This window comes from Coregonus lavaretus (genome assembly GCF_964263955.1).
Source record: "Coregonus lavaretus genome assembly, chromosome: 30".
NCBI lineage: Eukaryota > Metazoa > Chordata > Actinopteri > Salmoniformes > Salmonidae > Coregonus > Coregonus lavaretus.
The window spans coordinates 30,684,509-30,706,103 of record NC_140017.1 but is presented as its reverse complement, the minus strand read 5'-3'; the positions used below and the strand labels follow the sequence as shown (position 1 = coordinate 30,706,103).

Sequence of the window (21,595 nt, the reverse complement as noted above, 5' to 3'; positions counted from 1 at the left end):
ATGGCAAGTTGAATTAGATTACATGGGAGACATGGGGAGCCCCTGTACATTATTGATACACTTACAGCTATTTTGCCTGACACACAAATCTATATCTGCAGAGAAAAAACTGAAATGCTGTCAGAGGCTATTTATGCTTCCAAAACAGAACATCTATTTTCACCGTTCCGTTTGCGAGAGGAAAGCGCTCTAGAGCAAATAAAAAAATGTATGTGTGTGCGTACCTGCATTGCATGTGTGTGTGTGTTGTTGGGCTCTTCATCAGGCAGGGTGTGTGTGTGTGTGTGTCCTGGCTATAGATTACATTGGGGTCTCTCAGGGTGAAGCGAGCCGAGGGAGCCATCTCCCCTGCCTGCCTGCATCTCCCCTGCCTGCCCTGCATCTCCCCTGCCTGCCCTGCATCTCCCCTGCCTGCCCTGCATCTCCCCTGCCTGCCCTGCATCTCCCCTGCCTGCCCTGCATCTCCCCTGCCTGCCCTGCATCTCCCCTGCCTGCCCTGCATCTCCCCTGCCTGCCCTGCATGTCCCCTGCCTACCCTGCATGTCCCCTGCCTGCCCTGCATCTCCCCTGCCTGCCATGCATGTCCTCTGCCTGACCTGCATCTCCCCTGCATCTCCCCTGCCTGCCCTGCATCTCCCCTGCCTGCCCTGCATCTCCCCTGCCTGCCCTGCATCTCCCCTGCCTGGCCTGCATGTCCCCTGCCTGGCCTGCATGTCCCCTGCCTGCCCTGCATCTCCCCTGCCTGCCCTGCATGTCCCCTGCCTACCCTGCATGTCCCCTGCCTGCCCTGCATCTCCCCTGCCTGCCATGCATGTCCTCTGCCTGACCTGCATCTCCCCTGCATCTCCCCTGCCTGCCCTGCATCTCCCCTGCCTGCCCTGCATCTCCCCTGCCTGCCCTGCATCTCCCCTGCCTGGCCTGCATGTCCCCTGCCTGGCCTGCATGTCCCCTGCCTGCCCTGCATCTCCCCTGCCTGCCCTGTATCTCCCCTGCCTGGCCTGCATGTCCCCTGCCTGCCTTGCATCTCCCCTGCCTGCCCTGCATGTCCCCTGCCTACCCTGCATCTCCCCTGCCTGCCCTGCATCTCCCCTGCCTGCCCTGCATGTCCTCTGCCTGACCTGCATCTCCCCTGCATCTCCCCTGCCTGCCCTGCATCTCCCCTGCCTGCACTGCATGTCCTCTGCCTGACCTGCATCTCCCCTGCCTGCCCTGCATGTCCTCTGCCTGACCTGCATCTCCCCTGCATCTCCCCTGCCTGCCCTGCATCTCCCCTGCCTGCCCTGCATGTCCTCTGCCTGCCCTGCATCTCCCCTCCACTTCACTGCTTTCTTTTCTTTATGTGTTACATCAACTACAGTTAGGAGGCCATAAAACCCTGTTAGCTTTACCATGCCATTACCCATTTTCACTGGTGTTTTGCCGTTTTGTCAATTATGTACAGGAAATTCTACTCTATGTCTCTCTTGCTCTCTTCAAAGAGAGAGAGAGAGGGACAGAGACAGAGAGGAGGGGGGGGGGGGGGGGGGGGGGAGGTATTGACAGAGAGTGAGAGAGAGTGACACAGAGAGAGAGAGTCTTAGCCGTGCACTAACTCATCCTGGACAGAGAGAGCTGAGTAAATATCCACACAGAGAGAGCGACAGGAAGAATCAACTTAACATGTCACCTAATGGGATCAAATGGGTTGAGGGATATATTAACTATGGACACACTCATAGAATCATGTCATGTCCCCTCTGCCTTGGCCCTCCTCTGACACACACACACAAACACTTCACTCCCTCCCTTGCGTGTTTCTGCCATGTTCTCAGTGTCATCAGAAGAAGTGGTGGTATTAACAGCCAGAAGGAAGAAAGAGAAGGGCGGGAGAGTGATTTTCTACACGCCTGAGCTGCCACTTTCTCCCTCACAGCGGTAGATTATCTCCCAATGATATTGCAGGCCTGAGCCCTGGCATGGCGGAGCCAGCCTCTAAATTGGCCCACCAACATGCTAGGCACGTATCATACATGCTAATGGACTAGCGCCGCGGTGAGCTAGCGCAGGGGGCCTCCGGGGGAAGGCAGGGGGCTGGATGGAAGAGAAGGGCGGCGTGATGGGAATGAGCCAGGGTACGTCTGTACTGGCAGGGGGGCTACATGGGAGCAGCATGGGAGGCATGGGGGATTATGGAGAGGAGTCGGCAGTATTGCCTGGGCACATGCAGCAGGTCTACAGCTCTAGGGGGGTGTTAGCTATTGGTGCAGACAGCACAGAGACACCAGCAGAGAGGAAAGGGAGGTCCTTTCATACCCAAGGCTGAGTTTGGTCAATCACTGAAACCAAAGCAGTTAAATGTTAACATCTATAAGGGCGGTGTAAGAATGGGCATCACTGTACAGACAGTTAACATACAGCCCTCACCTCTAGTCTCACATCCAGTTCAGATCCGTTGAAAGAAAGGATACGGTATAATTACCTAAGAAAGAGCACTGCTACAGTAGACTGTGTTTTTCTCTCTAAGTTTTCCTGTCTGGGTGGTCCCTGAGGGAAGGTTTATCACAGGCCAGGATCGATCCACTCCTCTACATGTGTCCAACAGCTGCATGGCCCAGTCTGCCCCAACCAGGCCTTTAAACAATATCCTGAGTGGCAGGGCATCTTTATTGCGTGCCCCACACTCCAGTCAAACACCTATATTCTACCGTCACAGCACAGTAAAGCAGCAAAGCTCAGTGAGTACTACCAGACAAAGCATCTATTAAAAACTGTCAAATTCGGAAAATAGAGGGGGGGGGGGGGGCGCAAGACAAAGGGTGGGAATAAGGTATTGTATGAAGCGATTTGGAGAGAGTGTGAAAGGGGTGTGAGACTGTCAGGGCTAAACAGACTGACACACATTCAGGCAGTCAGTCAAACCTGGTCCCCAGTTTTTGGGCCAGAACTCCAGTCTGTCTATACTGAAGAGGGAAACAAAAAGCCTCTTCAGAGTTTTCCTTCACCTCTCTATTTGTCCTCTTTCATTCCTGCACCTCTCTTCCTTTCTCAGCCTCTCCACATGTCAGAGCTCTGTTAGGGCTAGGAGATTTAAAGTGGAGTGGGTTGTGGAGAAAGTCTCTCTCTCTCGCTCTCTCTGAGTCACTGTGAGAGGAGAAGAAAGTCTACTGAATGTTTAATGGCTGTCTATGTCTACCCAGAGTGGGTATCAAACAGGTTCGGCCTGGGGCGGATAGCACTCAGAGTAGGGCCTCACCCCTATAGTGGCACTGAGCCACTGATGCCTGGTAACATCATCTCTTGATACAGAGCCCTGTAAGTCCCAGTCAGAACCACTCAATAGGAGAGGACAGGAGTCGAAGCCTGGGTCAGGCCTGCTAGCTCCACACAGGAAGCAGAGCTGGAGACTGAGATGGCCCCCTCCTATCTTAAAAGCTGAGGGATAAGGGGGCAGAGACGGTGGGTTTGTGAAATGGTGGCTGTAAAGCATCTCTCACACGAGGGCTACGGCCTGGTGGTCACTTCCAAGAGTGCATTACTACTGCCATTTACAACGTAATCACTATAATATTATAGCTGAATATTAGCAAGTCAATACACACGTACACACGCACGTACATACACACACGCTCACACACATGTGCACACACACACACACAAATTCACAAGCTGCTAGCAGACGATGCCTCCGAGGTGGCTTTCATCCTTTTGGCAAAGAGAAACTCTGAAAACCGCATCGGAAATTAGAAGAGAGAAGAAAGAGAGGATGCGGGACTCCATCCAACACCGCTTTTTCACACACAAAACATTCTTCCGCTTCATCCCACTTTTCATACCTTCTCCTCAGTCATTTATTTCCCAGCTGCTCCTCCAACCCCTCAACAACCAGGAAGCCCCACAAACAGAGTTATAATTTTATGGAGACATGAGCTGGTAATACTGATGGAGGCCGGGGTTGGAAATATCCCTTTTTCTCATCCCTCTCTCTTTTTTAACCTCCCCTACAGATGCAAACGATGCATGCAATTCCCCGCAGCCCAATTTAATGCAGCCAGTCGATGGGCAATGTGGGGCTTGGCTGAGAAGAGAGATGGGGGCTCCCTGAGCAATGAGAGCATTTGATGCACTTTCATGTGAAAGTCAATATCTGTGCTGGATCTGTGCTTGATGGATGCTGTGTCTGTCTGTTTGTCTGTCTGTTTGTCTGTCTGTGGGTCTGGAGGGCTGAGACCGGGTGTCAGTGAACTACTACCTAATGTAGGATCAGACTTGATTTGCCCCAACTAAACATGTATCAACCCCTACAAAAATGTCCATTAATTATAATCCACACAATAATTCACATTTCCTGTGGCTGCACTTCCTGTTGCTGCAGTAACATACTACACTACTGTCCTCCTTAGTCAACACTACCACTACTACACTACTCTACATTAGTGGTAGTGTTGACTAAGGAGGGAGAGTAGAGTAGTAGTGGTAGTGTTGACTAAGAAGGGAGAGTAGTGTATTAGTGGTAGTGTTGACTAAGGAGGGAGAGTACTGTATTAGTGTTAATGTTGACTAAGGACAGAGAGTAGTGTATTAGTGGTAGTGTTGACTAAGGACAGAGAGTAGTGTATTAGTGGTAGTGTTGACTAAGGAGGGAGAGTAGAGTAGTAGTGGTAGTGTTGACTAAGGACAGAGAGTAGTGTATTAGTGGTAGTGTTGACTAAGGACAGAGAGTAGAGTAGTAGTGGTAGTGTTGACTAAGGACAGATAGTAGTGTATTAGTGGTAGTGTTGACTAAGGACAGAGAGTAGTGTATTAGTGGTAGTGTTGACTAAGGACAGAGAGTAGTGTATTAGTGGTAGTGTTGACTAAGGAGGGAGAGTAGAGTAGTAGTGGTAGTGTTGACTAAGGACAGATAGTAGTGTATTAGTGGTAGTGTTGACTAAGGACAGAGAGTAGTGTATTAGTGGTAGTGTTGACTAAGGACAGAGAGTAGTGTATTAGTAGTAGTGTTGACTAAGGACAGAGAGTAGTGTATTAGTGGTAGTGTTGACTAAGGAGGGAGAGTAGAGTAGTGTATTAGTGGTAGTGTTGACTAAGGAGGGAGAGTAGAGTAGTGTATTAGTGGTAGTGTTGACTAAGGAGGGAGAGTAGTGTATTAGTGGTAGTGTTGACTAAGGACAGAGAGTAGTGTATTAGTGGTAGTGTTGACTAAGGAGGGAGAGTATTGTATTAGTGGTAGTGTTGACTAAGGACAGAGAGTAGTGTATTAGTGGTAGTGTTGACTAAGGAGGGAAAGTAGTGTATTAGTGGTAGTGTTGACTAAGGACAGAGAGTAGTGTATTAGTGGTAGTGTTGACTAAGGAGGGAGAGTAGTGTATTAGTGGTAGTGTTGACTAAGGACAGATAGTAGTGTATTAGTGGTAGTGTTGACTAAGGACAGAGAGTAGTGTATTAGTGGTAGTGTTGACTAAGGAGGGAGAGTAGTGTATTAGTGGTAGTGTTGACTAAGGACAGAGAGTAGTGTATTAGTGGTAGTGTTGACTAAGGAGGGAGAGTAGTGTATTAGTGGTAGTGTTGACTAAGGACAGAGAGTAGTGTATTAGTGGTAGTGTTGACTAAGGACAGAGAGTAGTGTATTAGTGGTAGTGTTGACTAAGGACAGAGAGTAGTGTATTAGTGGTAGTGTTGACTAAGGAGGGAGAGTAGAGTAGTGTAGTAGTGGTAGTGTTGACTAAGGACAGAGAGTAGTGTATTAGTGGTAGTGTTGACTAAGGAGGGAGAGTAGAGTAGTAGTGGTAGTGTTGACTAAGGACAGAGAGTAGTGTATTAGTGGTAGTGTTGACTAAGGACAGAGAGTAGTGTACTAGTAGTAGTGTTGACTAAGGACAGAGAGTAGTGTATTAGTGGTAGTGTTGACTAAGGAGGGAGAGTAGAGTAGTAGTGGTAGTGTTGACTAAGGACAGAGAGTAGTGTATTAGTGGTAGTGTTGACTAAGGACAGAGAGTAGTGTATTAGTGGTAGTGTTGACTAAGGAGGGAGAGTAGAGTAGTAGTGGTAGTGTTGACTAAGGACAGAGAGTAGTGTATTAGTGGTAGTGTTGACTAAGGAGGGAGAGTAGAGTAGTAGTGGTAGTGTTGACTAAGGACAGAGAGTAGTGTATTAGTGGTAGTGTTGACTAAGGACAAAGAGTAGTGTATTAGTGGTAGTGTTGACTAAGGAGGGAGAGTAGTGTATTAGTGGTAGTGTTGACTAAGGACAGAGAGTAGTGTATTAGTGGTAGTGTTGACTAAGGATGGTGAGTAGTGTATTAGTGGTAGTGTTGACTAAGGAGGGTGAGTAGTGTATTAGTGGTAGTGTTGACTAAGGACAGAGAGTAGTGTATTAGTGGTAGTGTTGACTAAGGAGGGAGAGTAGTGTATTAGTGGTAGTGTTGACTAAGGACAGAGAGTAGTGTATTAGTGGTAGTGTTGACTAAGGACAGAGAGTAGTGTATTAGTGGTAGTGTTGACTAAGGACAGAGAGTAGTGTATTAGTGGTAGTGTTGACTAAGGAGGGAGAGTAGTGTATTCGTGGTAGTGTTGACTAAGGAGGGAGAGTAGTGTATTAGTGGTAGTGTTGACTAAGGAGGGAGAGTAGTGTATTAGTGGTAGTGTTGACTAAGGACAGAGAGTAGTGTATTAGTGGTAGTGTTGACTAAGGAGGGAGAGTAGTGTAGTAGTGGTAGTGTTGACTAAGGACAGAGAGTAGTGTATTAGTGGTAGTGTTGACTAAGGAGGGAGAGTATTGTAGTAGTGGTAGTGTTGACTAAGGACAGAGAGTAGTGTATTAGTGGTAGTGTTGACTAAGGACAGAGAGTAGTGTATTAGTGGTAGTGTTGACTAAGGAGGGAGAGTAGTGTAGTAGTGGTAGTGTTGATTAAGGAGGGAGAGTAGTGTAGTAGTGGTAGTGTTGATTAAGGAGGGAGAGTAGTGTAGTGTAGTAGTGTTGACTAAGGAGGGACAGTAGTGTAGTAATAGTAGTGTTCACTAAGGAGGGAGAGTAGAGTAGTAGTGGTAGTGTTGACTAAGGAGGGGGAGTAGTATATTCGTGGTAGTGTTGACTAAGGAGGGGGAGTAGTGTATTAGTGGTAGTGTTGACTAAGGAGGGGGAGTAGTGTATTAGTGGTAGTGTTGACTAAGAAGGGAGATCAGAGTAGGGTAGTAGTGGGAGTGTTGACTAAGGAGGGACAGTAGTGTAGTGTAGTAGTGTTGACTAAGGAGGGAGAGTAGTGTAGTAATAGTAGTGTTCACTAAGGAGGGATAGTAGTGTAGTAGTGGTAGTGTTGATTAAGGTGGGAGAGTAGTGTAGTGTGGTAGTGGTAGTGTTGATTAAGGAGGGACAGTAGTGTATTAATAGTAGTGTTCACTAAGGAGGGAGAGTAGTGTAGTGTATTAGTGGTAGTGTTGACTAAGGAGGGAGAGTAGTGTAGTGTATTAGTGGTAGTGTTGACTAAGGAGGGAGAGTAGTGTATTAGTGGTAGTGTTGACTAAGGAGGGGGAGTAGAGTAGTAGTGGTAGCGTTGACTAAGGAGGGGGAGTAGAGTAGTGTAGAAGTAGTAGTGTTGACTAAGGAGGGAGAGTTGTCAGTGCACGGCAGGCCAGATATGTAGCCATGCAGGGTCTGATATACTCCCCCTACGCTGCTACACTGCACTGTCTGAGCCACAGCAGGCTGCATGAGCCACAAGGCAACTAGCACAGGCTAACGCTACACCCAGGCTCCACCACCACCACCCTCCTCCTCCTCTGCCCACCATGGCCTCACCGTCCTGGGCCTCAGCCAGCCTACTCACAGCCTCCCCCCACCACCACCTGGTTAACAGGCCATTAACCCTGACCCGAGACCAATCTCCTAGAAACACACTGCCACTACTGAAGATTAACAATAAACACCAACACCAGGTCTGGCATTAGGTGTGGCATTGGGAACAGCCTGGACTGATAGGTTTAATGTTGTTGTTTTTTCAATAATGCCACCAGCCTTCAGACATGGATACCTGTTCCACCCTGATTTGCTGGGTGGTTTTGCGTGAGGTAGGGACAGGTTGTTTTACCCTTCTGCCAGGAACGACTCACACACACAATTTCATGGTGTGTGGTCATCGGTGCACAGTGCACACCACTGACTCCATATCCCTAAAAACATATTAATCTAATCTAATATTAATCCAGCCAGCACCGTCCGCCGGTTTGAAAAGCGAGAGCCACTCACCATTTTATTATTGATTTCATGAAAGTGGATCTCGCATACTTTCTCCACAACGTCCTCAACCTCAAAAGTTACAAAGCCAAAACCTGCAGGGAGGACAGAGACGTAGAGAGAATGACAGGAAGAGGAGGACGGAGAGAGAAAGAGGGTGAGTGAAAAAGGAGAAAAAGGGAGAGAAAAATAAAGCATTGGTTATAGTCAAGATTCATAGAAAAACGTCAATTTGCAAGACAGGCAACGTTTGAAATGTAGTCCCCTAAATTTAGCTAAACCCTGTGTTATCAGGACCTAATAAAGATGCAGTTATAGATCTGGAACGGCCGTACAGCTATGTGCAATAAAAATGATACAGTTCTCATTATTAGAATAACTATATTCCTGCTTCACAGACAGAAGAGGAGGGAAATGCCACAAAGCTCATTAAAGGAAATTCATGGACCCTGGCGTAGCCCGTGAATTTCATTACAGATATTCTCTGCTCCTTCATTGATATTTCACTGTAAAACAAATTCTAGTTTTATGGTAATGTCAGGCCATATCATATTATTGATACATAGAACATTATATCAACCTCTCAAATCAGCAACAAACACAAGTTGATACCTAATAGAGGGTAATCCAGTGACTCATTGCTTGACTGGATTATCGAATTCATAACTAATAGTGGCAGCAGGTAGCCTAGCGGAGGGTTGCCAGTTCGAATTCCGGGCCCGACGGGAAAAATCTGACGGGAAGTTAGCTGGCATCAGGGTTGCTGGTTTCAAATCTTAGATGCCATTGCCTCGGTTGGACCTTAAAGTGATCTTAATCTTAGAGGATAATCTAATCTAATCTAATCTAATCTCATGGGCCAAAGATTGACCGGATTATCTACATGTCACATAAAGGGATGACATGATGAAGGCATATACAAAGGATACAGACACACAAAAATGCCCACATGCGCTAACACACACACATATACACACACACACACACACACACACAGGAAGCCTTCCACTCCATGCCCTGTTGACTAATCAGTATACTCTCTAAAACTAACACACGGAGCGGAGCGGAATAAAGCAGAAGTTGTGCGACCCGCTGTGACAAGCTGAAACAAGGCTTTGGCTTTTAAGAGTGGGAGATAAGCCTGTGGGAGTCAAGGGGTCAACAGGGTTTGACAGAGAGCCAGCACGTGGCCAGGCAGCGCCCCCCTTCTCCACACACGCCAGCAGATAAGGGCAGATAAAGAGGCGGGAGGGCCGATAAGAGGGTCATGGAGAGAGCAACCGTTCCGACAAACCCCCCGTCCTGTCCCGCCTCTGCACACACCACAGTACACTAACAATGAGTTATTACACAGTACAGCGCAGGGCATTCAATTCACAAACATACCCATGCATGCGCGCACGCACACACACATACAGTACACACACACACAGGTACACAAACTCTGCCTGCATGTTACATGTACACATAGTTCCCCCCCCAATATGAGGTTGGATCCATACAGACATCATCAAGCAGGTGTCAGTGATCAAAGCCGCCTACACTCTCTCTGGTGTGAGGCAGGAAGTAAAGTTCATTAGTCTATGACCTGCCCTCTCTCCATGACTTCCTGTTCTGATCCAAGGGGACGTCCTGGAGTGATGCACAGCACACGTCAGACAGAGAACTCAACTCACAACCCCCTTTCCTCAAATCTCAAGCCCCTCTCTGTCAATCTCTCTCAGGAACATACAGTATCAGATCAGTGGAACACAGATCACATATAGCAATAAGAGTCAGAACACAATCAAAACAAATGTTTTCAAGGTTGTGCTTTTATTTGTCTTTCATCCTCCTCCCATTCATTCTCTCTCGCTCTCTCTAGTTTATCTACAGCGCATTCGGAAAGTATTCAGACCCCTTCCCTTTTTCCACATTTTGTTACGTTACAGCCTTATTTTAAAATGGATTAAAAAAAACATTTCCTCATCAATCTACACACACTATCCCATAATGACAAAGCGAAAAAAGGTTTTTAAACATTTCTGCAAATTTATAAAAAATAAAATACGTATTTACATAAGTATTCTGACCCTTTGCTATGAGACTTGAAATTGAGCTCAGGTGCATCCTGTTTCCATTGATCATCCTTGAGATGTTTCTACAACTTGATTGGAGTCCACCTGTGGTAAATTCAATTGTTTGTACATGATTTGGAAAGGCACACACCTGTCTATATAAGGTCCCATAGTTGACTGTGCATGTCAGAGCAAAAACCAAGCCAAGCGGTCGAAGGAATTGTCCGCAGAGCTCCGAGACAGGACTGTGTCGAGGCACAGATCTGGGGAAGGGTACCAAAACATTTCTGCAGCATTGAAGGTCCCCACTGTTCAAATAAATCTACCATTAAAATTATAGACTGATCATTTCTTTGTCAGTGGGCAAATGTACAAAATCAGCAGGGGATCAAATACTTTTTTCCCCCTCACTGTAGATTTGGCAGGAGGTTACCTCATTTTGTGGGCAGTGTGCACATAGCCTGTCATCTCTCGAGAGCCAGGTCTGCCTCTCTCAATAGCAAGGCTATGCTCACTGAGTCTGTTCATAGTCAAGGATTTTCTTAATTTAGGTTCAGTCACAGTGGTCAGGTATTCTGCCACTGTGTACTCTCTGTTTAGGGCTAGATAGCATTCCAATTTGCTCCGTTTTTTGGTTGATTCTTTCCAGTGTGTCAAATAGTTATATTTTAGCTTTCTCATAATTTGGTTGGGTCTAAATGTGTTTCTGTCCTGGGGCTTTGTGGGGTCTGTTTGTGTTTGTGAACAGAGCCCCAGAACCAGCTGGCTGAGGGGACACTTCTCTAGGTTCATCTCTCTGTAGGTGAGGGCTTTGTGGTGGAATGTGTGGGCATCACTTCCTTTTAGGTGGTTGTAGAATTTAACGGCTCTTTTCTGGATAATTAGCTGGTATCGGCCTAATTCTGCTCTGCATGCATTATTTGGTGTTTTACGTTGTACACTGAGGATATTTTTGCAGAATTCTGCATGCAGAGTCTGAATTTGGTGTTTGTCCCATTTGGTGAGCGGACCCCAGACCTCACAACCATAAAGGGCAATGGGTTCTATAAATAAGTATTTTTAGCCAAATCCGAATTGGTATATTTAATTTTATGTTCCTTTTGATGGCGTAGAACGCCCTTCTTGCCTTGTTTCTCAGATCGTTCACAGCTTTGTGGAAGTTACCTGTGGTGCTGATGTTTAGGCCAAGGTATGTATAGTTCTTTGTGTGCTCTAGGGCAACGGTGTCTAGATGGAATTTGTATTTGTGGTCCTGGCGACTGGACCTTTTTTGGAACACCATTATTTTTTATCTTACTGAGATTTACTTTCAGGGCCCAGGTCTGACAGAATCTGTGCAGAAGATCTAGGTGCTGCTGTAGGCCCTCCTTGGTTGGGGACAGAAGCACCAGATCAGCAAACAGTAGACATTTGACTTATAATAATATAATATAATATGCCATTTAGCAGACGCTTTTATCCAAAGCGACTTACAGTCATGCATGCATAATTTTTTTTTTTTGTGTATGGGTGGTCCCGGGGATCGAACCCACTACCTTGGCGTTACAAGCGCCGTGCTCTACCAGCTGAGCTACAGAGGACCACTTCAGATTCTAGTAGTCAAATAGTCTCTCTCTCTCTCTCTAGTTTATCTACATCTACTTCCTAGTCATCCTTTCACTTCTCTCTCTCTCGCTCGCTCTCTCTCTACTCATCTCTTCCCTTTCTATCCTCGCATCCCTCTATATCTCTCTCTCTCTCTCTCGCTCATCTCTTTCCTCGCATCCCTCTATATCTCATCTCTTCCCACTCTCTCGTATCTCTCTGACAGATCCTCCTGTCAGTTCTCTCTGGTCTGGGCTCTCAGTCAGCCCTGGGCCTTTCTCTCTCCGTATGTATCCTCTGCTCTCATTCGCTTAAGCACCGCTGCGTGGTCCCGCTGTGTCAGCTAATCAAAAACTAGGGCTCTGCCTCCCATCTGCATTCAGTCCAGTCATCCATCCAGTACAGAGCACATTACTCCTGGCCTCGTGTACCGGGGCCTCTGGGGCCTCCCCCGGTCCCCATTAGTAATGAATCAAATTAAAGACAACTGGTGCACATTCATTCTGTTTAAAGGCAGCAGGTAGAGTAGGAGTACGCATTCAATGGAAACGTCTGTACTGTGAAGCGTTCTGTATAGTGTACAAGTGCATCATGTTGTATACCAATCAATTTTATTTTATATAGCCCTTCTTACATCAGCTAATATCTCGAAGTGCTGTACAGAAACCCAGCCTAAAACCCCAAACAGCTAGTAATGCAGGTGTAGAAGCACGGTGGCTAGGAAAAACTCCCTAGAAAGGCAAAACCTAGGAAGAAACCTAGAGAGGAACCAGGCTATGAGGGGTGGCCAGTCCTCTTCTGGCTGTGCCGGGTGGAGATTATAACAGAACCATGCCAAGATGTTCAAAAATGTTCATAAGTGACAAGCATGGTCAAATAATAATCAGGAATAAATCTCAGTTGGCTTTTCATAGCCGATCATTAGAGTTTAAAACAGCAGGTCTGGGACAGGTAGGGGTTCCATAACCGCAGGCAGAACAGTTTAAACTGGAATAGCAGCAAGGCCAGGCGGACTGGGGATAGCAAGGAGTCACCACGGCCGGTAGTCCCGACGTATGGTCCTAGGGCTCAGGTCTCTCAGTTGGCTTTTCATAGCCGATCATTTAGAGTTGAAAACAGCAGGTCTGGGACAGGTAGGGGTTTCGTAGCCGCAGGCAGAACAGTTGAAACTGGAATAGCAGCAAGGCCAGGCGGACTGGGGGCAGCAGGGTGTCATCATGCCCGGTAGTCCTGACGTATGGTCCTAGGGCTCAGGTTCTCAGAGAGAAAGAGAGAACGAGAGAATTAGAGAGAGCATACTTAAATTCACACAGGACACTGGATAAGACAGGAGAAGTACTCCAGGTATAACCAACTAACCCCAGCCCCCCGACACATAAACTACTGCAGCATAAATACTGGAGGCTGAGACAGGAGCGGTCCGGAGACACTGTGGCCCCATCCGAAGAAACCCCCGGACAGGGCCAAACAGGAAGGATATAACCCCACCCACTCCGCCAAAGCACAGCCCCCGCACCACTAGAGGGATATCCCCAACCACCAACTTACAATCCTGAGACAAGGCCGAGTATAGCCCACAGAGGTCTCCACCACAGCACAAACCAAGGGGGGGGGGGGGCGCCAACCCAGACAGGAAGATCACGTCAGTAACTCAACCCACTCAAGTGACGCACCCCTCCCAGGGACGGCATGAAAGAGCACCAGCAGGCCAGTGACTCAGCCCCTGCAACAGGGTTAGAGGCAGAGAACCCCAGTGGAGAGGGGAACCGGCCTGGCAGAGACAGCAAGGGCTGTTCGTTGCTCCAGCCTTTCCGTTCACCTTCACACTCCTGGGCCAGACTACACTCAATCATATGACCTACTGAAGAGATAAGTCTTCAGTAAAGACTTAAAGGTTGAGACCGAGTCTGCGTCTCTCACATGGGTAGGCAGACTGTTCCATAAAAATGGAGATCTATAGGAGAAAGCCCTGCCTCCCGCTGTTTGCTTAGAAATTCTAGGGACAATTAGGAGGCCTGCGTCTTGTGACCGTAGCGTACGTATTGGTATGTACGGCAGGACCAACTCGGAAAGATAGGTAGGAGCAAGCCCATGTAACGCTTTATAGGTTAACAGTAAAACCTTGAAATCAGCCCTTGCCTTAACAGGAAGCCAGTGTAGGGAAGCTAGCACTGGAGTAATATGATCAAATTTCTTGGTTCTAGTCAGGATTCTAGCAGCCGTATTTAGCACTAACTGAAGTTTATTTAGTGCTTTATCCGGGTAGCCGGAAAATAGAGCATTGCAGTAGTCTAATCTAGAAGTAACAAATGCATGGATTAATTTTTCTGCATCATTTTTGGACAGAAAATTTCTGATTTTTGCAATGTTACGTAGATGGAAAAAAGCTGTCCTTGAAACAGTCTTGATATGTTCGTCAAAAGAGAGATCAGGGTCAAGAGTAACGCCTAGGTCCTTCACAGTTTTATTTGAGACGACTTTACAACCATCAAGATGAATTGTCAGATTTAACAGAAGATCTCTTTGTTTCTTGGGACCTAGAACAAGCATCTCTGTTTTGTCCGAGTTTAAAAGTAAAAAGTTTTCAGCCATCCACTTCCTTATGTCTGAAACACAGGCTTCTAGCGAGGGCAATTTTGGGGCTTCACCATGCTTCATTGAAATGTACAGCTGTGTGTCATCCGCATAGCAGTGAAAGTTAACATTATGTTTTCGAATAACATCCCCAAGAGGTAAAATATATAGTGAAAACAATAGTGGTCCTAAAACGGAACCTTGAGGAACACCGAAATGTACAGTTGATTTGTCGGAGGACAGACCATTCACAGAGACAAACTGATATCTTTCCGACAGGTAGGATCTAAACCAGGCCAGAACTTGTCCGTGTAGACCAATTTGGGTTTCCAGTCTCTCCAAAAGAATGTGGTGATCGATGGTGTCAAAGGCAGCACTAAGGTCTAGTAGCACGAGGACAGATGCAGAGCCTCGGTCTGACGCCATTAAAAGGTCATTTACCACCTTCACAAGTGCAGTCTCAGTGCTATGATGGGGTCTAAAACCAGACTGAAGCATTTCGTATACATTGTTTGTCTTCAGAAAGGCAGTGAGTTGCTGCGCAACAGCTTTTTCTAAAATTTTTGAGAGGAATGGAAGATTCGATATTGGCCGATAGTTTTTTATATTTTCCGGGTCAAGGTTTGGCTTTTTCAAGAGAGGCTTTATCACTGCCACTTTTAGTGAGTTTGGTACACATCCGGTGGATAGAGAGCTGTTTATTATGTTCAACATAGGAGGGCCAAGCACAGGAAGCAGCTCCTTCAGCAGTTTAGTAGGAATAGGATCCAGTATGCAGCTTGAAGGTTTAGAGGCCATGATTATTTTCATCATTGTGTCAAGAGATATAGTACTAAAACACTTAAGTGTCTCTCCCGATCCCAGGCCCTCGCAGAGCTGTGCAGATCCAGGACAGCTAAGCCCTGGAGGAATACGCAGATTCAAAGAGGAGTCCGTAATTTGCTTTCTAATGGTCATGATCTTTTCCTCAAAGAAGTTCATGAATTTATCACTGCTGAAGTGAAAACCATCCTCTCTTAGGGAATGCTGCTTTTTAGTTAGCTTTGCAACAGTATCAAAAAGAAATTTTGGATTGTTCTTATTTTCCTCGATTAATTTGGAAAAGTAGGATGATCGAGCAGCAGTGAGGGCTCTTCGGTACTGCACGGTACTGTCTTTCCAAGCTAGTCGGAAGACTTCCAGTTTGGTGTGGCGCCATTTCCGTTCCAATTTCCTGGAAGCTTGCTTCAAAGCTCGGGTATTTTCTGTATACCAGGGAGCTAGTTTCTTATGACAAATGTTTTTCGTTTTTAGGGGTGCAACTGCATCTAGGGTATTGTGCAAGGTTAAATTTAGTTCCTCAGTTAAGTGGTTAACTGATTTTTGTCCTCTGACGTCCTTGGGTAGGCAGAAGGGGTCTGGAAGGGCATCAATGAATTTTTGTGTTGTCTGAGAATTTATAGCACGACTTTTGATGCTCCTTGGTTGGGGTCTGAGCAGATTATTTGTTGCGATTGCAAACGTAATAAAATGGTGGTCCGATAGTCCAGGATTTTGTGGAAAAACATTAAGATCTACAACATTTATTCCATGGGACAAAACTAGGTCCAGAGTATGACTGTGGCAGTGAGTAGGTCCAGAGACATGTTGGACAAAACCCACTGAGTCGATAATGGCTCCGAAGGACTTTTGGAGTGGGTCTGTGGACTTCTCCATGTGAATATTAAAATCACCAAAAATTAGAATATGATCTGCTATGACTACAAGGTCTGATAGGAATTCAGGAAACTCAGAGAGGAACGCTGTATATGGCCCAGGAGGCCTGTAAACAGTAGCTATAAAAAGTGATTGAGTAGGCTGCATAGATTTCATGACTAGAAGCTCGAAAGATGAAAACGTCATTTTTTTTTTTGTAAATTGAAATTTGCTATCGTAAATGTTAGCAACACCTCCGCCTTTGCGGGATGCACGGGGAATATGGTCACTAGTGTAACCAGGAGGTGAGGCCTCATTTAACACAGCAAATTCATCAGGCTTAAGCCATGTTTCAGTCAGGCCAATCACATCAAGATTATGATCAGTGATTAGTTCATTGACTATGACTGCCTTTGAAGTGAGGGATCTAACATTAAGTAACCCTATTTTGAGATGTGAGGTATCACGATCTCTTTCAATAATGGCAGGAATGGAGGAGGTCTTTATCCTAATAAGATTGCTAGGGTGGACACCACCATGTTTAGTTTTGCCCAACCTAGGTCGAGGCACAGACACAGTCTCAATGGGTATGGCTGAGCTGACTACACTGACTATGCTATTGGCAGACTCCACTAAGCTGGCAGGTTGGCTAACAGCCTGCTGCCTGGCCTGCACCCTATTTCACTGTGGGGCTAAAGGAGTTAGAGCCCTATCTATGTTGGTAGATAAGAGGAGAGCACCCCTCCAGCTAGGATGGAGTCCGTCACTCCTCAGCAGGTCAGGCTTGATCCTGTTTGTGGGTGAGTCCCAGAAAGAGGGCCAATTATCCACAAATGTTATCTTTTGGGAGGGGCAGAAAACAGTTTTCAACCAGCGATTAAGTGCTGAGACTCTGCTGTAGAGCTCGTCACTTCCCCTAACTGGGAGGGGGCCAGAGACAATTACTCGATGCCGACACATCTTTCTAGCTGATTTACACGCTGAAGCTATGTTGCACTTGGTGACCTCTGACTGTTTCATCCTAACATCGTTGGTGCCGACGTGGATAACAATATCTCTATACTCTCTACACTCGCCAGTTTTAGCTTTAGCCAGCACCATCTTTAGATTAGCCTTAACGTCGGTAGCCCTGCCCCCTGGTAAACAGTGTATGATCGCTGGGTGATTCGTTTTAAGTCTAATACTGCGGGTAATGGAGTCGCCAATGACTAGGGTTTTCAATTTGTCAGAGCTAATGGTGGGAGCCTTCGGCGTCTCAGACCCCGTAACGGGAGGAGTAGAGACTAGAGAAGACTCAGACTCAGACTCCGACTCGCTACATAATGGGGAAAACCGGTTGAAGGTTTCTGTCGGCTGAATGAGCGACACCGGTTGAGCATTCCAACAGTATTTCCCTCCAGAAGCCATGAGAAAGTTGTCCGGCTGCAGGGACTGTGCGGGGGGAGTTATACTAACGTTACTGTCTGTACTTACTGGTGGCACAGACGCTGTTTCTTCCTTTCCTACACTGATAATACTCTTGCCTAACGATTGCGTCTGAAGCTGGGCTTGTAGCACAGCTATTCTCGCCGTAAGGCGAGAATTCTCCTGTATATTATGAGTACAGCGACTGCAATTAAAAGACATCATGTTAATGTTACTACTTAGCTTCGGCTGTTGAAGATGTTGATGAGCCATGTCCAGATAAAGCGTCCGGAGTGAAAAAGTTGAATAAGGGAAAAAAAGTTGCGATGGAAAAACGGAAAATAACGTAAAGTTGGCAGCTAAAACGCACAGGAAAATGACTCTTCTGTCTCGGGATAAACGTCCGGGGTGAAAAAGTTTAACGAAAAAAGATGAGTGAGGACAAAACTAAAAAGTTGGTAAATTTGTTGAACACAGAGATTGATTAAACGTTTATTAAAAGTAAAACGTGAATAGTTTGGCAGGTAGCCAAGTAGCAACAAACAGCAGAGCAGCACGGAGACAATGCGGAAGCGAGACGGAAGCAATACGGTTGGTTCACGCTTGTACATGTATATATACAGTGAGGGAAAAAAGTATTTGATCCCCTGCTGATTTTGTACGTTTGCCCACTGACAAAGAAATGATCAGTCTATAATGTTAATGGTAGGTTTATTTGAACAGTGAGAGACAGAATAACAACAAAAAAATCCAGAAAGATTTCTGGCTCCCAGGTGTCTTTTATACAGGTAACGAGCTGAGATTAGGAGCACACTCTTAAAGGGAGTGCTCCTAATCTCAGCTTGTTACCTGTATAAAAGACACCTGTCCACAGAAGCAATCAATCAATCAGATTCCAAACTCTCCACCATGGCCAATACCAAAGAGCTCTCCAAGGATGTCAGGGACAAGATTGTAGACCTACACAAGGCTGGAATGGGCTACAAGACCATCGCCAAGCAGCTTGGTGAGAAGTTGACAACAGTTGGTGCGATTATTCGCAAATGGAAGAAACACAAAATAACTGTCAATCTCCCTCGGCCTGGGGCTCCATGCAAGATCTCACCTCGTGGAGTTGCAATGATCATGAGAACGCTGAGGAATCAGCCCAGAACTACACGGGAGGATCTTGTCAATGATCTCAAGGCAGCTGGGACCATAGTCACCAAGAAAACAATTGGTAACACACTACGCCGTGAAGGACTGAAATCCTGCAGCGCCCGCAAGGTCCCCCTGCTCAAGAAAGCATATATACATGTCCGTCTGAAGTTTGCCAATGAACATCTGAATGATTCAGAGGAGAACTGGGTGAAAGTGTTGTGGTCAGATGAGACCAAAATCGAGCTCTTTGGCATCAACTCAAATCGCCGTGTTTGGAGGAGGAGGAATGCTGCCTATGACCCCAAGAACACCATCCCCACCGTCAAACATGGAGGTGGAAACATTATGCTTTGGGGGTTATTTTTCTGCTAAGGGGACAGGACAACTTCACCGCATCAAAAGGACGATGGACAGGGCCATGTACCGTCAAATCTTGGGTGAGAACCTCCTTCCCTCAGCCAGGGCATTGAAAATGGGTCGTGGATGGGTATTCCAGCATGATAATGACCCAAAACACACGGCCAAGGCAGCAAAGGAGTGGCTCAAGAAGAAGCACATTAAGGTCCTGGAGTGGCCTAGCCAGTCTCCAGACCTTAATCCCATAGAAAATCTGTGGAGGGAGCTGAAGGTTCGAGTTGCCAAACGTCAGGCTCTAAACCTTAATGACTTGGAGAAGATCTGCAAAGAGGAGTGGGACAAAATCCCTCCTGAGATGTGTGCAAACCTGGTAGCCAACTACAAGAAACGTCTGACCTCTGTGATTGCCAACAAGGGTTTTGCCACCAAGTACTAAGTCATGTTTTGCAGAGGGGTCAAATACTTATTTCCCTCATTAAAATGCAAATCAATTCATAACATTTTTGACATGCGTTTTTCTGGATTTTTGTTGTTGTTATTCTGTCTCTCACTGTTCAAATAAACCTACCATTACAATTATAGATTGATCATGTCTTTGTCAGTGGGCAAATGTACAAAATAAGCAGGGGATCCAAAAAAAATTTCCCTCACTGTAGCAGCTCCTTCGTGTCCACAAAGGACTTGTTTATCTGTAGCGCTCTCAGAGATATAATTCCACAGAGAGAGACTTCAACAGGTTTCCCGCGATAGGGGAACATGCACAAATCCAAGAAGACACAGCTAAAAGGGAGCGTTGAGGCGGTGTGTTGTTGCGTGAACGAGTGGGCTCTTTAAAGAGAGCATTAGGGGTGTGTGCTGTGCATATGAGGAAGTGTCCCCTGTGATTTCTAGAGAGAAAGACATTTCCATGTGTTTGTTGAGGCCCCTGGGCAGCGTAATACTTTCTGCCTTTGAGGATGGCCTGGGTCCACCATATCTCCCCTCCCTTCCCTCCCTCTCCCAACACCGCCCCCCAACCTTATCAGCGCCACACCGACCACTTCTGACAACCAACAAATCAGCTGTCAGGAGCAATTTCTCACCAGCCGAGAGGGAGCCGCAGCCGCAGCCGCTGGGTGGTGTGGAGCAGGAGAGAGAGGGAGGGAGAGAGGTAGGTGGGAGGGGAGGGTTAACACACCTGCCCCTTGCAGGAGATATCTACTCCACAATACAGCTCTCTCATATCCCCTCCTAGGAGTAGAGGCGGAGAGTACACTGCACCTGCTACACTAACCCCAGGAACAGTGTTGTGAGTCCCAGTTTTTCTTCTCCCTCAAATTACAGATAAGTTACTTGCTGAAAATCAAATACTTGCTTTGGCCTGCGTCGAAAGTTTCCCTAAATGCACCTTGAAATGTGATTTTGTATTCGGTATCTCTTCATCAGTCTCTCTCTATCTTCCACTCTCTGTCTTGCCTTCTCTCAGCTCCCTCTCCAAACCCAGGGCGTAGGGATGAGGATGAGGTAACGATCTGGTCTGCTGTCTCTGTCAGAGTTCACAGCACTATTGACAAAGTCAGCTTCCGCCTCAGCATTGACCGAGGCAGGTATCCAATCAACTCGCTCCGGGAGGGAGCTGCTTAACGAAGAGGCTGTAACTAACGGCCTTATCAAAGTCAGGAGAAAGAAGAGAGAGAGTGAGAGAGAGAGAGAGAGAGGGAGATTGAGAGAGAGAGAAAGAGAGAGAAAGAGAGAGATAAGGAGAGAGATATGGAGGGAGAAAAAGAGAGAGATGGAGAGAGAGAGAGAGAGCAAGAGATTAAGAGAAAAGAGAAGAAGAGAGAAAAACCTGAGAGAAGAAAATAGGAGTTTCTTCACCTCCACACGGTAGCGTCTGAGATGTGGCAACCCCTGCCTTGCCTCCTCGCAACATTAACTCGTACATTTAGTGGCCTAACCACCTAAACAGGCCATTTCCTCCTGCCTGCCACCCCCCACTGCTGCCTGGGTTACACACGTAGCTACCACCATGTACTGCTGGAGAACCACACAAACTGGTGTTCTCTCCTCACAATGTCAGACTTAAAAAAAAAAATATATATTATTTTCTTTAACTTTCCTAGACGATTCCCCACAATGACAACACATGCATTTCCAATCTGGGGTGCAGTAATAGGTGGTAGTGGTCATTACCAAGGTGTCGGGCTGGATCTCACACTTATTAGCTGGCGGCGGTCTCCACAGACACTCACACACACACCCCACCCCCCAGACAGACAAACATTCACAGCCTCTCACTAAACAAAGAGGCTGAAACAGCCAGCCTTAATGCTAGTTCCCATCGGAGCGCCGCAGTGCAAATACAGTTCAAATGCAGTTCAAATGCTGAATCAATGAGTCGCCAACTGACCTTTGTATCAAGAGGCCCAGTCTGCCTCCGGGCGGTTGGATATATTTAAAAGGAAGAGGTACATGACCAAATCAGATATTAGGACCGTGGCTTCCATCCCCAGTAAATAAGGGAAGCACACAGTGAATAGAGAGAGCGGAAGGAAGGATTCTGCTTGTAGCCTGTGGCCCTTTCTCTGATAGACAGACAGACAGACAGACGCACACACAAT

The 21,595-nt window shown here is 46.7% G+C and overlaps 1 protein-coding gene across 1 annotated transcript in view; it reads right to left on the bottom strand.

The window, feature by feature from the left end:
• Positions 1-21,595, bottom strand: part of LOC311106198 (RNA-binding protein Musashi homolog 2-like) — a 251,675-nt gene that overhangs the window by 39,860 nt on the left and 190,220 nt on the right. The window contains exon 8 of the mRNA XM_084148510.1: positions 8,218-8,300. Coding sequence (XP_084004636.1) covers positions 8,218-8,300 — 83 coding nt within the window. The remainder of the gene's footprint in view (positions 1-8,217; positions 8,301-21,595) is intronic.